The sequence below is a fragment of the Mustela nigripes genome, chromosome 13 (assembly GCF_022355385.1).
Source record: "Mustela nigripes isolate SB6536 chromosome 13, MUSNIG.SB6536, whole genome shotgun sequence".
Classification (NCBI taxonomy): Eukaryota; Metazoa; Chordata; class Mammalia; order Carnivora; family Mustelidae; genus Mustela; species Mustela nigripes.
This window is the reverse complement of record NC_081569.1, coordinates 29,071,806-29,088,911: the sequence shown is the minus strand read 5'-3', so window position 1 is coordinate 29,088,911 and position 17,106 is coordinate 29,071,806. Positions and strand designations below refer to the sequence as shown.

At 42.2% G+C, this 17,106-nt stretch overlaps 1 protein-coding gene across 1 annotated transcript in view; it reads right to left on the bottom strand.

The window, feature by feature from the left end:
* SIN3A (SIN3 transcription regulator family member A) overlaps nt 1–17,106 on the bottom strand; it is a 71,277-nt gene that overhangs the window by 2,009 nt on the left and 52,162 nt on the right. The window contains exons 16-19 of the mRNA XM_059372065.1: nt 15,650–15,823; nt 10,518–10,610; nt 9,539–9,633; nt 2,003–2,210 (exon numbers count right to left, since the gene is read on the bottom strand). Coding sequence (XP_059228048.1) covers nt 2,003–2,210; nt 9,539–9,633; nt 10,518–10,610; nt 15,650–15,823 — 570 coding nt within the window. The remainder of the gene's footprint in view (nt 1–2,002; nt 2,211–9,538; nt 9,634–10,517; nt 10,611–15,649; nt 15,824–17,106) is intronic.

Below are 17,106 nucleotides of genomic sequence, written 5' to 3'. Positions count from 1 at the left end.
TTTTTTTTTTTTTAAAGGTTTTATTTATTTATCAGAGAGAGGGGGGGAGAGAGCAAGCACAGGCAGGCAGAATGGTAGGCAGAGGCAGAGGGAGAAGCAGGCTCCCCGCTGAGCAAGGAGCCCGATGCGGGACTCCCGATCCCAGGACACTGGGATCATGACCTGAGCTGAAGGCAGCTGCTTAACCAACTGAGCCACCCAGGCGCCCCCCAATCTGAGTTTTTAAACTAGCAGCCCAGATGCCTCTAATGTACCCAAATGAGACACAACTAGTTGCAGCTATGAGGTCCTTCTGTCAGCGTGACAATCCACTTCTAAGTAAGACGGCACAAGGCAAAGGGCTTAAAACTCGCTTTCCCTTCACGGTATTACCCTGCCCTGCCCAGCAGGGCATGGGGCACAGCAGATCTCCAGGGGAGGTGTATGGTCCTACCTACCCAGCCACCAAATATTTACCGATGCCTATGTGTGAGGCAGAGGAGGAATGCCAAGATGAATTCGGTGCTACCCAGCTCCTGGAATAATCTGCACCAGACCCACAACACACAGTGTCATGAGGGAAATCTACTGAATCACCCATCCAACTTCTCTCACTTGAATGACCTCTAATCCTTTCACACTTCACCAGTCCAAAACACAGTGCTTGATGTGTCCCCAACCCCCTTCCTATCAACAGATTATGCCTCTAAATTGCCCATTTTCTCAAGCAGAAACAAAACCAAAAACCAACACAAGACCAGGCATCATCCTTGATGTTCTCTTTTCTCTTACGCACTCATATCTATCTGATCATTACTGCATCCTGACAACTCTATACCCAAATTGTACCTCTGACCTAATTCTTAGAATTCCTGCCAGCCCGGGTCACCGTCACATCTCACTTGGACAAGAGCAGTCTTTTGAGCATTCTTTGCCTTTCCAACTTCATGCCCCAAATTATCCCCACTGGGATGAACAGCAGTCCAAGCCATTCTGTCAACAACGTCCCCCAGTACTGCAAACAAAATCCAAACCATGGTCTACAAGACTAGTGATGATGTCTCTGCCCACCCTCCCTTTGGCTCAAGCCATGCTGATGCTTCTAGTTTCTCACACATGCTGAGTCCTTTCCTCCCTTCTGGCATTGCATTTGCTAGTTTCCTTCATCTAGAAAGCACTATCCCTCAACTCCTCACCAAGCTGCATCCTGGTCGTTGTTCCAACCTCAAGGGTCACCTCCTAAGGGAAGTCTGCCCCGACACAAACAGGGCCTGCATGCCAGCTACCCACCCAATCGCCTCACCTAGTTTCTCTCCTTCATTGTGCGTATCACACCATTTCATATGCTCTACTTCATGGCTGTGCCCCAGGGCCCGGCACAATCCTGCTCCAAAACTATACCAGAAAGCTTTCACAATCGGGATGGCATGCAAGAACAGACAGAATTCATAAGCAATACCCCGTGAAATGCCAAAACTGGGTGGAGCTTTGCTGAGGTGCCACTGGCTGCTGTGGGTTGAACTGTGTCCCCTGCAAATCACTGTGTTAGTCCTCCTGTCTGTACCTCAGATTGTGAACTAACTTAGAAATAAAGTTGTTGCAGATGTAATCAGTTAAGATGCAGTCAGACGATAGGAAGGTGGACCTAGAGTCCAGTATGACCAGGCCCTGAAAGGGGGACACTGGACACAGGCACACAGGGAAAAAATGCTGTGTGAAGCAGATGAGGGCATGGGAAAGATTCTCCCTCCCAGCCCTGGTTCGAAACAACCCTGCCACACGTCAATTTTTGACTTTTAGCCTCCAGAACTGTAGGACAATAAATTTCTGTTGTTTGAGGCACACAGTCTGCGGACCTTCATTCTGACATCTTTAACAGCCTAATACATCTGCTTACCCAACAACTCACCACTCACAACAAGCGGTGGTACTCAGAAAGGGAGAGAAACAACCAGGACCCTGTGGTAGCCCTGGGCCCAGCCGGGGAGGAAGGGCGCAGAGACATTCTGCGACTGGTTCTTACCTGATGAGCCCGGAGCAAGGCTGTTCTCCGGTACATGTAGTCCTCTGACTTGATCACGTACACCATCTTGTAGGAGTTCAGCTTGAATCTACACTCCAGTTTATCCAGGCTATCCACATTCTCCATGGTCTTCTTGCTGTTTCCTTCCTTCCCTTCCTTTTCCTGCTGTTCCCGACCACGCTGACATTTCCGGATTCGCCTCAGATTCCTACGGAGCAGAGAAGCCCTACAGAATCAGAGCTCGCCCAGATGCGCCTTCCCATGAGTCCCCTCAAAGGGGTTCTCCTTGTCATATGCCTTTTTAGCACTTATCATAATTTTAGTTACATAACCAGATACACACACACACACACACACACACACACACACACTTTTCAGTTACATATACTTTTATATTTTAAAATATATATATACTTTATATATACTTTTAGTGTGTGTGTGTATATACGGTCTAACTTAGCTATATATATTAACTATATATCTCTCTCCCCAATGGTTTCATTGTTTAAAAAAAAAAAAGTTTCAAATGCAGAGATACACAGAATAAAAGGCAGAAACCTTCAACCTCTCCTACCCCAGATTCTCTGAATCCCACATGCCCCAGAAGAGGTAGGCACTGAGAACAGTTTTGATTTTAAACCTCCTAAGCCTCTCGGAATTCACATACATAATCACTCACTATAGTTCTGCTTTGGGATGTTTTTAAAGACTAAGATCATACTATGTATTATATTATTCTCCGTTTTTCACTTAATGCGAAAATTTCTTTCGTCACATTCTCTTGATCTTAACCTTGATCTTAACCTTAACTGAACCATCCCTTAACAGGAACCACTAAGGGCTCCTCACCTGAACCATGGAGCAAAGATGGTTATTCAAATGCCTATTTTTTCAATTCCCCCCAAAGATGGTACATAACTCCTGTATCTTATATATACAGTTAAGAGGACAATTCACATGAATGAATGCCCTGGAAGGTATTTAAAGCTGAATTCTCTCCAAAAGCAAGCAGAAGAAAGCTTGTCAGCCAGACAGTTACACTGTTGCTAACACTTTGCTATGGCAACAAACATTGCTTAGTGAGTATCTGGTATACATGTATTTCTGTAGGCCTGCAGTTCTTTGGTCCAAGGACCCCTGGGGGCCTCCAAGCCCCTTTTCAGGAGATCTACTATTTTCATAATAATACTGAAACATATATTAAAAAAAATGTTTTCCTATGTTAACATTTACACTGGCAGTGCAAAAGTAATGGTGAATAAAAATGCCGGTGGCACCAAAATGTCCTTAGAAACCTTTATATTCTTCTCAGGCCATGTTCTGGCAATTAAAAGAGGAAAGCTGAGGGTGCCTGGGTGGCTCAGTCAGTTAAGCATCTGCCTTTGGCTAACGTCATGATCCCAGGGTCCTGGAGATTGAGCCCCAAGTTGGGCTCCCTGCTCAGCTAGGAGTCTGCTTCTTCCTCTGCTCATGCTCTCTTTCTCTCTCTAAATAAATAAATCTTTAAAAAATTTTACCTGATATAATCCACATTAAAAACTTTCTGGAATATTCAGTCTCTAAGAAAAATTTAAAATAAAAATGAGGAAAGCTGGTTTCATTTAAGAATGTACATGATGATGGGGCGCCTGGGTGGCTCAGTGGGTTAAGCCGCTGCCTTCGGCTCAGGTCATGATCTCAGAGTCCTGGGATCGAGCCCCGCATCGGACTCTGCTCAGCAGGGAGCCTGCTTGCTCCTCTCTCTCTGCCTGCCTCTCTGCCTACTTGTGATCTCTCTCTGTCAAAAAAATAAAGAAATCTTAAAAAAAAAAAAAAAGAATGTACATGATGGGGGTGCCTGGGTGGCTCAGTGGGTTAAAGCCTCTGCCTTCGGCTCAGGTCATGATCTCAGGGTCCTGGGATCGAGCCCCGCATTGGGCTCTCTGCTCAGTGGGGAGCCAGCTTCCCCCTCTCTCTCTGCCTGCCTCTCTGCCTACCTGTGATCTCTCTGTCAAATAAATAAATAAAATCTTAAAAAAAAAAAATATGCATGATGTGGATGCCTGGGTGGCTCTTGTCAGTTAAGTGTTCAACTCTTGGTTTCAGCTCAAGTCATGATCTCAGGGTGAATCAGCGCAGAGTCTGTTTAAGTTTCCCTCTCCCTCTGCTTCAGCTCCTCCCCGCTGCCCTCTCTCTCAAATAAAAAAACTTTTTTTAAAAAAAGACTTTATTTACTTTTTTGCCAGAGAGAGAGAGCACAAGCAGGGGGAGCCGCAGGCAGAGGGAGAAGCAGGCCTCCTGCTGAGCAGGGAGCCTGATGTGGGACTCGATCCCATGACCCTGAGCAGAAGGCAGACATGTAACCAACTGAGCAACGTAGGCATCCCTAAAAAAATAAATTTAAATCTTCAAAAAAAAAAAAAAAATCCTTGATGAAGCAATAAACGTATTTTGTCAAATCCTAGCCCCTTAGTATACATCCTTTTAATATGCTGTGTGGTAAAATGGGAGCTACACATACGGCACCGTAGTGTGCCAAAGCACTGCCCGAATAGGAAATGGGTCACTATTTTTACCTGAAGGAAAAACGGACTAACCATCCTGGAGTACTGTCAGCTATTTTTTCAAAAAATGAACAATGAAGGGGCTGCCTGAGTGGCTCAGTCGGTTGAGTGTGGGACTACATGGTTTTGGGTCAGGTCATGACTAAGGGTCATGGGATGGAGCCCGGAGACCAGGGCTGGGGCTCCATACTCAGCAGGGAGTCTGCCTGAGAGTCTCTTCCTCTCCCTATTCCCCTCCCTCGTTCATGCACTCCCCCTTCCTGTAAATAATTAAATCTTCAAAAATAAGTGTTACCTGATATAACCCACATAAACAAAAGCTTTTTTGAAATATTCAGTCTCTAAAACTGTAAGGGATCTCCAGGCCAAAAAGACTGAGAACTCAGCTCCAATAGCTGTTAAGGCAAATTATTAGAAACCAAAGTTATAAGGTAAAGTTCCCATATATTTTTATTGCCCTGGCCCCAGAATGATGGTATCAATTTATATTTTCCCCACAGAATATGAAGTGCTTTCCTAGCCCACACCCTCTACAGCACAGGTTATAAATCTTTTAAAAACGTGGCCAACCTGGTGAGAAATACACGGTATGCTTATTGTACTATTCCATAACCCTAGAGACTAAGCCTGTTTTGTTGAAGAGAGGCCTGGCACAGAACAGCTGCTCCAATGTCTGCCAAATGAATCAAGGAATGAAGAGGCTGGCAGGACCCTTTTGGCTCACACCCCCCTTTTTCCATGTTCTGATTAGAACTCAGTCTAATAATAATAACAACACAGATCTTCCTGGACTTAGGGGTTATAGCCCGATGAGATGTTGGAAATATTTTAAGTCAAAAGTGCATTTTATCCCTAACCTACTGACTGAGCATCACAGCCTAGGCTAGCCCACTTCAAAGTGCTCGGAACACACTTTAGCCTACTACTGGTCAACATCCTCTACCACAAAGCCTATTTTATAATAAAGTGCTGCATGTCATGCAATTTATTGACTACTAACTGGAATATGCAAACAAAGTGGCTGGATGAGCAGAGCACGGTGCTAAGCATGTCAGCTCTTGCCCCTTGTGCTCCTGAGGCTGACTGGGAGCTGCAGCCCCTGCCCAGCATCATAAGAGGACCACACCACAGATCGCTAGCCTGGGAAGACCCAATTCCAAATTCAAAATGGCTTCTAGTGAGTGTGCCTTGCTTTTGTACCACTGTAAATCCAAAAATCATTTAAGTCCAACTATCCTAAGTGGGGGACCATCTGTATTGGGATAATACCTTTCTGGAAACCTAAGACCTGGGATTTCAATTCTGAGCTTCTGGGAAGGAAGAAAGCTACTCTACTACAGCACAACCTTTTTTCTACTTCTGCAACTCCATTTTCATCCTCACAGGACCAACAATACACTGCCCATAAATAGGGAGGACATTTTTAAAATTCTGTGAAGTGAATATAGCAGACCTAAGCCTGCTATCTTTTATGGGTTCTTTCTACTATCTTCAAAAGAGAGCTCTACTTCATTATTTTTAAAAAATGTAATTCTAGTATAGTTAACTACACAGTGTTGTATTAGTTGCAAGTATACAATATAGTGATTCAACACTTCCAGACATCACCCAGTGCTCATTGTGACAAGTGCCCTCCTTAATCCCCATCACCTATGTCACCCCCCCCCCACCTCTGGTGACCATTAGTTTGTTCTCTATAGTTAAATGAGTCTGTTTCTTGGTTTGTCTCTTCCTTTCCCTGTGTCTGGTTTCTTCAATTCCACAGATGAGTGATATCATATGGTACTTCTTTTTCTCTGACTGACTTACTTCACTTGGCATAAAACTCTACAATACTCTCTACCTACACCCATGTTGTTGCAAATGCCAAGATTTCACTGCTTCTTATGGCTGAGTAATATTCCATTGTATATCACACCCCATCTTCTTTATCCATTCATCTACTGATGGACACTTAGGCTACTTCTGTATCTTGGCTATTAGAGATAATGCTGCTCTAAACATAGGGGTGCAAAGGGACGCCTGGGTGGCTCAGTTGGTTAAACATAGGGGTGCATGTAGCCCTCTGACCTTTTTGGATTCTATGGGGTAAATTCCCAGTAGTGCAATTCCTGAATCATAGGGTAGTTCTATTTTTAACTTTCTGAGGAACCTCCATACCGTCTTCCACAGTGGCTGTACAGTTTGCATTCCCACCAACAGTGCAAGAGGGTTCCTTTTTCTCCACATCCTTGCCAGCATGATGTTTCTTCTGTTTTTGATGTTAGCCATTCTGACAGGTGTTAAGGCAATGTCTTATTGTAGTTTGGATTTGCATTTCCCTGATGATCAGTGATGTTACGTACCTTTTCATGTTACCTGTCGGCAACCTACAGGTCTTCTCTGGAGCAATGTCTGTTCGTGTCTTCTGCCTTCTTTTTTTTTTTTTTTTTTTTTTTTTTTAGATTTGAGAGAGGAAGACCGAGCAAGCCAGTGCACCCATGTGTTGTGGCAGGGGGAAGGCAGAAGGAGAGAGAAAAATCTCAAAGGAGAATCCCTGCTAAGTGTGGAGCCAGACACAGGGCTTGATCTCATGACCCGATGATCATGACCTGAGCCGAAATCAAGAGTTGGACGCTTTACATACTGAGCCATCCAAGTGCCTCCTGCTCATTTTTAACTGGATTATTTGGTTTTGGGAGGTATTGTGTAAGTACTTTATATATTTTGGATACTAACTCTTTATCAGATACATCATTTGCAAATATCTTCTCCCAAAACAGCATGAAGGTTCCTCAAAAAGTTGAAAATAGAGCTACCCTATGACCCAGCAATTGCACTATTGGGTATTTACCCTAAAAACACAAATGTAGTAATCCAAAGGGGCACGTGCACCTGAATGTTTATAGCAGCAATGTCCAAAATAGCCAAACTATGGAAAGAACCTAGATATCCATCAACAGATGAATGCATAAAGAAGATGTGGTGTATATATATATAATGGAATACTATGCAGCCTTCAAAAGAAATGAAATTTTGTCATTTGTGATGATGGGGATGGAACTAGAGGGTATTATGTTTAGCGAAATAAGTCAATTGAAGAAAGACAACTATCATATGATCTCTCTGATATAGGAATTTGAGAGGCAGGGCGGGGAGTCATAGGGGGTAGGGAAGGAAAAATGAAACAAGATGGGATCGGGAGGGAGAAATCCGTAAGAGACTCTTAATCTCACGAAAAAAAACTGAGGGTTGCCGGCTGGAGGGGGTAGGGAGAAGATGGACGGGTTATGGACATTGGGGAGGGTATGTGCTATGGTGAGTGCTGTGAAGTGTGTAAGCCTACGATTCACAGACCTGTACCCCTGGGGCAAATAGTACACTAATAATACATTATATGTTAATAAAAAAATTTTTAAGTTAAAAAAAAAAAAAAGATTTTCTCCCATTCTATAGGTTGCCTTTTAGCTTTGTTGATTATTTCCTTTGCTGTGCAGAGCTTTTTATTTTGATATAGTCCCAAGAATTTATGTTTCCCTTGCCTCAGGAAACTTATCTTAAAAATGTTGCTACAGCCGATGCCAAAGAAATTACTGCCTTTGCTCTCAGATTTTTATGGTTCCAGTTCTCACCATGTAGGTCTTTAAAACCCATTTTGAATTTATTTTTGTATGTGGTATACAAGTGGTCCAGTTTCATTCTTTTGCATATAGCTGACCAGTTTTCCCAACACCATTTGTTGAAGAGACTGTCTTATTCCCATTGATAATCTTTCTTGTTTTATCAAAAATTAACTGACCACATGAATCGTGGTCAGTTTTCTGTTCTGACTGGATTTTCTATTTTGTTCTATTGATCTACGTGTCTACTTTTGTGCCAGTACCATGCTGTTTTCATTACTACAGCTTTATAACATAACTTCAAGTCCAGAGTTGTGATGCCTCCAGCTTTGCTTTTTTTTTTTTTTTTTTTTTCCAATTTGGCTATTGGGGGTCTTCTGTGGTTCCATACAAATTTTAGGATTATTTGCTCTAGCTTTGTGAAGAATCCTGGTGGTTTATTGGTAGGTATTGCATTAAATGTGTAGACTGCACTGGGTAGCGTAAACATTACAATATTTCTGCTTCCAATCCATGAGCATGGAATGTATTTCCATTTCTTTGTTTTCTTTAATTTTTATCATCAGTGTTTTATAGTTTCCAGAGTACAGGTCTTTCACCTCTTCAGTTACATTTATTCCTCGGTATCTTATTATTTTTGGTAAGACTGCTATCAAGGTTATCACTTAGCTGGGTTCTGGAATCTTAGATTTTGCAAGTTTCCACCATTCCCTAAGCATTAAAAGAGGCTCAATGTACCTAAACTGTTCACAGAAATATGTGGTTTCATCTGAAAACCTGCTTTCTTTCTGGGAGTCTGGAATTTTGGTATGTGCTAGACAGACAGTGCCTACATGACTATCACCCAATAAAAAACCCAGCACTGAGTCTCCTAATGAGCTTCCCTGGTAGACAGAGTTTCGAACATACTGTCATTTGTTGCTTGGAGGAATTAGGAGTGTCCCGTGCAACTGCAATGGAAGACGGCTCCTGGAAGCTTGCACCGGGTTTCCTCTGACTTTGTCACACACACCTTTTCCCCATGCTGATTTAGCTCTGTACTCTTTCGCTATAACAAGTCATCACTGTGAGTACGACTACATGCTGAGTCCTGTGAGGATTCCTCATGAATCATCAAGATTTGGAGACCAACACACACTCCTATCCAACCCAGGAAAGTTACCACTGATTCTCAAAAGCTCTCACTTCTCTGATGCCTTGGGGCACATGCTGCAGGTAAGCTCATGCATGAACAGCCACAGAAACCTTGAATCAGTGTCCTCAGTGTCCTTGCTGATCAGCAGACAGAACAACAAACTGAGCAAGCGAAAACCAAGGATCTGAAAGTCATTTAACTTTGTGTTCCTCATCCCTGTGCAGGTATATGCTGCTAATGTGTGATTCAGTTCACTCACCTTGGGAGAAATACTGGTTTCCGTGCCAGGTGCTCACGAAGCTCGGGAGAGGTAGTATCAGAATTCATGTATCGCTCCACATAGTCTGACCAGCGCTAGGGTTATAAACACAAGATGGGGGTGGAGAGAGAGTACAAACACCAGACTCCATCCTCCTCAGGTAGTCTAGCAAATTCTAGGACTAAATTGTCAGACACCTTTAAATTTTAACATCAAAAAGATCTTTCCATAATGACATGCTGTTACTTGGTATTGACATACAGCTTCAAATTCCTGTTATGGAACAAAACCCAAAGTTTGTCTAAGATACTTTAAAAGTTACCAGAAGTTGTAAATGGGTAGAAACTGGCTCACTGACAAATTTTATTTCCCCACAGATGGTTTTGTTAAAGAATAAAACATACAGTGGCAAACGTCTGAAAATCAGTATCTTTCGCATTAAAATCTGGGTTTCTGGCATCTCAAAAATTTTTTTTAATCTGGCAACCAGGAGCCAATATTCCCACAGAACAACCATCTCCCTTCCATGGCCCCTCAACATCACACACAGGGCTTCCGTCTCTCGTTAACTTTACCTGCTAGGCCAGGCTATGGTAACCACTCTATGGGGCCGAGAACTCTTGGCTTCATCAATCCCAATAAAGAGTAAACATGACACAAAATCAACATGATACTGGCCAATGACCTCATCTGTTGTTTCTTATACTTTACAAAAAACAGGAAAGGTGCCAACCATGAGATGTCCTGAGAGATGGCTTAACTGACGGCTAAAAGAGATGGCCATCAACCCTAAGTACCTACCACTAGGTAGCCCTTCCCTTCCGCTGAATACATACATGGCTGGAATGGCCTGTACTTGAAGCATCAGGTTCTGACCTGTAACAGGCCAGAGACTGTCCTGACCTAAGACCATCACTAGGCAGTCTCAGTATAGGATGGCTCTCTAAACACACAGTTTCTACAATATACTTGTCCATACCTCTGCTTCTACAGGGTCATCCGAGTTCTCCTCTTCTGTGTCCAGGAGCTCAATGGTCAGCTGAACCTGGCCCTGGCTCTGAATAAACATAAGCTGCAAATAAGAAACCAGGATGTAAACAAAAGACCATCTCCTCCAAAACTATAACCTAGCAGCTAAGGGTTGGGAGGTTGGGAGGCAATAAAGTTATAAAGCTTCATTCACTCTAATTGAAGAGATGAGGCAGGTACTCCAAAGTTTAGGAGGCAGGTGATAAAAAAGGCCAAAGTCCAATCTTGCTACCAGCGCAATGAAAGGCTAGAGCAAAAAGTATGATTTCATGTCTCACACCTCCTGTATGAGCTGAGCAATAATCAATATAAGAGTGTTTCAAACTTACTTTGTTCAGTGGAAAGAAATATGACATAAAGCCAGAACCATAAAATGTCAATGCCATTTTACCTGATACCCTCATTTCTGGAACTTAATACAAAAAACGTTAAGCCAATAGCATGAAAGAAAAAAGAGAAGGGAAGGAAAGGAAAGGAGGAAGGAAGAGAAACTTCTTTAACTAAAGTGAAGCAGAAAACATCAAACCCAACAGAGAGCAGCAATCAATTCTAATGCCATAAAGATTACTACCCAAAGGGGCACCTGGCTGGCTCAGTTGCAGAGCATGTGACAGTCGATCTCTAGACTTCAAGTCTGAGCCCCACATTAGATGCACAGATTATTTAAAAATAACATAACATAACATAACATAACATAACATGACTACCCAAACCATCATACACACTGTGGCCTAAGGAACACAAAGCATCAACATATTAACAAAGTTATCTGCTATAATGGTTATCAATCATATTAAAGGTTCTTAAAATTCTGAGTTCCAACATTTGTATGATTTTTTAAAAAAATTCGTATTAAAAAAAAAAATTCGTATTTAAAAGCAACACACCAGGGCACCTAGGTGGCTCAGTGGGTTGAGCCTCTGCCTTCGGCTCCGGTCATGGTCTCAGGGTCCTGGGGATGGAGCCCCACACTGGGTGGTGGGGGTGGTCTAAGCTCAGTGGGGAGCCTGCTTCCCCCACCCCTGTCTGCCTCTCTGCCAACTTGTGATCTTTGTCTGTCAAATAAATAAATAAAATCTTAAAAAAAAAAAAAAAAGGCAGTACACTGATTAGAGGCAAAAACAAGTCATGCTTTGTATAAAAGAACTATCAAATGGTGGTGGCACATGAGACTTCCCCTGTCAGTATCCCAAGATTTTCAATGCCCTTATCCTAACGACTTACTACAGATATGATCACTGTCCAAATCACATGGAGAAGACCAAAGCTTACAAGAAGGCTTGAGAATCATCTATTTGAACCTTTTGCGTTTTACACAGGAAAAAATTTAGAGTTCTCACTTCTCAAAGCCACACAGTCAATAAGTAAATAGGACCAGAAGCCAATTCTGGTTCCCAGTATTCCTCCAGAGAAGGTTTAAAAATTCCTACCTGCTAGTAAAATGTAAAACATGACAAGAGCGTAATACATGCAACATAAATACAAATATAGTTACTTCCACAACAGATCTGAAAAAACTGTCCCTAGGAGTTTGCTTTTTCCCACCCAATCCAGGATGACCTAGAGTGTCAAAATTTATCCTACTGCTTAAGGAATAAAAATTAAGGAAATCAAATTAAAGTGATACTGAGAAGACTGTCTCCTCTCTACTTTTTTTTTTTTTAAAGATTTTATTTATTTATTTGACAGATCACAAGTAGGCAGAGAAGCAGGCAGAGAGAAAGGAAGGGAAGCAGGCTCCCCGCTGAGCAGAGAGCCCGATGTGGGGCTTGATCCCAGGACCCTGAGATCATGACCCGAGCCGAAGGCAGAGGCTTTTAATGCACTGAGCCACCCAAGCCCCCCAGAGAAAACCCTATTTTTAAAAGTACCTAAAAGAAACAAACACCCCTCCCAAACACAGGGTGAAGGATATGAATAAGCAATATGGAGCCCGCTCAAGAATTTCTCTCCATGGGGGCGCCTGGGTGGCTCAGTGGGTTAAAGCCTCTGCCTTTGGCTCAGGTCATGATCCCAGGGTCCTGGGATCGAGCCCCACTTCGGGTTCTCTGCTCAGCGGGGAGCCTGCTTCCTCCCCTCTCTGCCTGCCTCTCTGCCTACTTGTGATCTCCATCTGTCAAATAAATAAATAAAATCTTAAAAAAAAAAAAAAAAAATTCTGTCCAGGATGCTTGGGTGGCTCAGTTGGTTCGGCGTCTGCCTTCGGCTCAGGTCATGATCTCAGGGTCCTGGGATCGAGTCCCATACTGGGCTCCCTGCTTGGCTGGGAGTCTGCTTCTCCTTCTCCCTCTCCTCCTCACCTCTGCTTATGCACACTCTCTCTCTCTGACCAATAAATAAATCTTTAAAAAAAAAAAAAAAGACTCTCTCTCTCTCCCCCTCTGCCCTTGCCACCACTATGTGCTCTCTCAAAATACATACATACATACATTAAAATCTTTAAGAAAAGACAAGATGAGTATGCTAGTATATATAGCCTGTGGCTGGAGAGAGTGAAATGGCATTCTCCATTAAAATGTAACATTCAGGGATGCCTGGGTGGCTCAGTCGTTAAGCATCTGCCCTCGGCTCAGGTCATGATCCCAGGGCCCTGGGATTGAGCCTCACACTGGGCTCCCTGCTCAGCGGGAAGCCTGTTTCTCCCTCTTCTGCTTCCCCTCCTTGTACTCCCTCTCTCACTTTCTCTTTCTCTGTCAAATAAATAAATAAAATCTTTAAAATATAAAATAAAATAATGTAACATTCAGGGATACTTGGCCGGCTCAGTTGGTGGTGTGTGCGACTTGTGATCTCAGGGTCCTGAGTTCACGCCCCACACTGGGTGGAGCCCACTTAAGTAGGTGGAGCCTCCTTATAAAAAAAATTGAAATAATATATATATATTTGGTTAGTTATTTAAAATGTAAAATACGCACATCCTTTGACCCAGTGATTTCATTTCTTGGTCTCCACCTCAAATTCTAACATATGTGCACTAGGATAGAAGCAGTAGATATAGCACTATATGAGAAAGTAAAAAATGGAAATTGTTTAATGTTCACCCTGAAGGGAATGATTTTTTTTTTTTTTAAGATTTTACTGATCTAAGAGACAGAGAAAAAGGGTGAGCATGTGGAGGGCAGAGGGAGAGAGAGAATCTCAAGCAGACTCCGCACTGAGTGTGAGACAGATATGGGACTCAATCTCACGACCCCAAGATCAGGACCTGAGCTGAAATCAAGAGTCATGTGCTTAATTAACTGAGCCACCCGGGTGTCCCAGGAATGACTGTTTTTAAACCTATGGTACATTTTTAAATTATGGTACATTTTTACTCTTAAGTACAACAAAGCAGTTGAAAAAATGAGCTTGGTCTATATAAACCAAAACAGAGAAATTCTAAGTCATACTAAGTGAAAAAAACACAATGTAGAATATATAGCCTAATGTCATTTATTTCATATATATACACGTATGCATGTAAAGGCACAGAAGAGGGTCTGAATGGATATGAGAGCCAAGCATTGCTGAGTTCTTAAAAAGCAGAGTACAATGTACAGAGAAAGAAAATGGAGCGGAGGCTGGGACTCAGGGTCGGGCAGGGGATCTGAAGGGCTGCTTATGCTTAATGTTAATCATATCAACTTTTATTCTCCACATGCACATTTTAAAAAATCACTGACATGATATAATTTTTTTGGTTACTAAGTCTTTGTTTTCGCTATTCCGTCTGCTACTCTGAAAACTATTCTTGTCCATACGGTGAGTCTATCCATCCCTCATAGGCCTTCACCACGCAATGTAATCCATTGTTAAGTCACTGTGCTTGGGAATGGTAATTCTGCTCCCCACGAAACAACACACACTGAATTTCTAACAAACATTTATAGGTTTAAAACTCAGAAGAAGAAAAGAAAAACCAACCCTGAAAAGCTTAGGAAATGTCCTCTGTCCTGCGAAGAGTGCAGGTGATGGATTAGAAACTACAGAAACAGCTGATAAAGTAGAAGCAGACAAGTGGACAATCTGGGGTCGGATCAGTCAAGTACACGGAACACACCCAGTAAGGATATGTTAGCTCTCTCTGCTCGGCCAACTACAAACCTTATTCTGGGCCCCTGGAACCTGCCCTTCTTATGTAAATACATACAACAAGTTTTGTTCATTACAGCTCTGCAGTCACAGTACACATAGTTTTATTTCCTTTCACCTGATGTAGTATTTTTATAATTTATGATTAACTATTACTGGCTGCAAAATATGCCACCTGGCATTCACACAATGGGCTGCTCATAACCATTCCCACAGTGGGCTGTATGTCTAGGTCATTCCCAACTATTTGCTTTACTAACTAGCAACAACAGTGCGGTAACGGTGGAAAATGGAAACAACGTAATGCAGCAAGATAGTCATAATCCTCCATAAAATAGTCAGGAAAAGATGAAGACCCAAGTGTTGCTAAGTGAGCAAAATAAGTTACAGACCATTCTGCCCAGTATACTCTCTTTCAAATCCAATAAAAGCACAGAAAAGTCTACAAATGTCATCATCTACAAACCATGAAACACTACAGGTGATGATTTTTTTCTCTGCATTTCTTATCTTTTCTACAAGGATCATGGATTATGTGTATTAGCATATTTATTTATTTAAATTTTTTGGGTGGTCTCTACTCCTAATGTGGGGCTCGAACTCATGACCCTGAGATCAAAAGTTATATTCTCTTCCAAATGCATCAGCCAGGTGCCCTTCTGTACTAATATTTTTAAACAAAGCATTATAGTATTTACAAAGCATTATACTACTAAAAATATTCAGAGAGAAAAGGACAGAATACAAAATTATAAAAATCATACATAACAACTTTTTAAAATATAAGAAAGTAATAGATCGTCCATGGGAGAATTTACTTCCACTTTTCCATGTTTTTCATTCCCTCCAGTAGGCTCAGAGGAACTCTGAGTTCCAGGAGTGGCATCACTGCATCAAAGCATCCTGAAACGGCTTTGATTTCTGATGGAGATAGTTCCAACAACTTAAACAGTCACCTTAACAACTTAAACAGTTACCAGCATGGCCCTGGGGTACATGAGTAACTCTCACCTTAAAGCAATTCTCATCCGACATGAGTTGCTCAGCCTTCCGCTGGTATGTTGACTCCAAAAGACTTCTGGATGTCTGCGTGTTCAGTTGGCCTCCGGTGGCCCCATTATTGTTTTCTGCCAGGTAAAGGTCAGTCACCTGCACACAGATTTCATCACTCACGATGTGCTGCAGCTGGAATCAAGCAAAGGCAAGTCATCAGTGAACCAAGAAAATATTTCTCCCTTTCATACAGTCAATCTTCCTTTGATAGTTCCAGTCACTCAGCTCAGAAAGGTTTTCTGGTTGGTTACTTTAGAAAATTAAACACGTAAAACCAGTATTTCATATTCTTGGAGAATAACTAAGCCTAAGTCTTCAACAGTATCACTGGTCTTTGAGTAAAGCTTTCCTATCTATTTAAACACAAAACTGGGGCACCTAGGTAGCTCAGTTGCTTACATGTCTATGTTAGGTTCAGGTCATGATCCCAGGGTCCTAGGATCAAGTCCCATGTGGAGTTCCCTGCTCAGTGGTGAGCCTGCTTTTCCCTCTCCCTCCGCTTGTGCTCTGTCAAATAAATAAAATCTTAAAAAAAAAAAAAAAGGCAAAAGCATAAGCTGCTCATATTACTGTGCTGCTTATTTCAAGTTCTAAGGAACTGTAAAACAATTTTACATGAAAGAAAATTCTCATGGATTCCTGTTTTTATGGTGCTTCTTTACCATTTACAATTTGCTTTCACTCTCATTCTCATTTGATCTACACAACTACCCTGGGAAGGAGGCTGAAGGGGGTGCCCTGTTACACAGGAGACAAATTTCCATTTTAGATGAGAACACTCACTGTGTGCCAAGGTGAGGACAGGAGCTGTGGAGAACCATGAAAGCAAGATCCCTCTCTATATTCTCAGCCTGAGTACAATGTCTGACACTCACTGGGTATTCAAGAACCGGTTGCTGAATCACTTACCCAGGGGTTATCAGTTGAAGGAACAGAGTTAGGACTAATTTCAAGCTTCCTGACCCCTAGGCCAATATTCTTTCTAATACATTACTTATTTTTCTACATCAGATAAAAAATATAGTACTTAAATTGTAAATGTTAATTGACTCAATTTCAACAAAGGTCAATCACTACTGACTGCTGGTAATTACTGAGAATATGTTGTTGTTCTTTTCTTTTTCGTGAAGATTTTATTTGTCAGAGAGAGAGAGTGAGCACAAGCAGGGGGAGCGGCAGGCAGAGGGAGAAGCAGGCTCTCTGCCAAACAAGGAGCCCAATATGGGACTCGATCCCAGGAACCTGAGATTGTGACCTGAGCCGAAGACAGATGCTCAAGCAACTGAGCCACCCAGGCACCCCATGACTCTGTTCTTAAACTATCTGATGACTAGAAAGTTGAACCGTTTAGAATTTCCATTTTCACAGGTCATGACTATATTTTTTTCTTTCTTTCTTTTTAAAGATTTTATTTA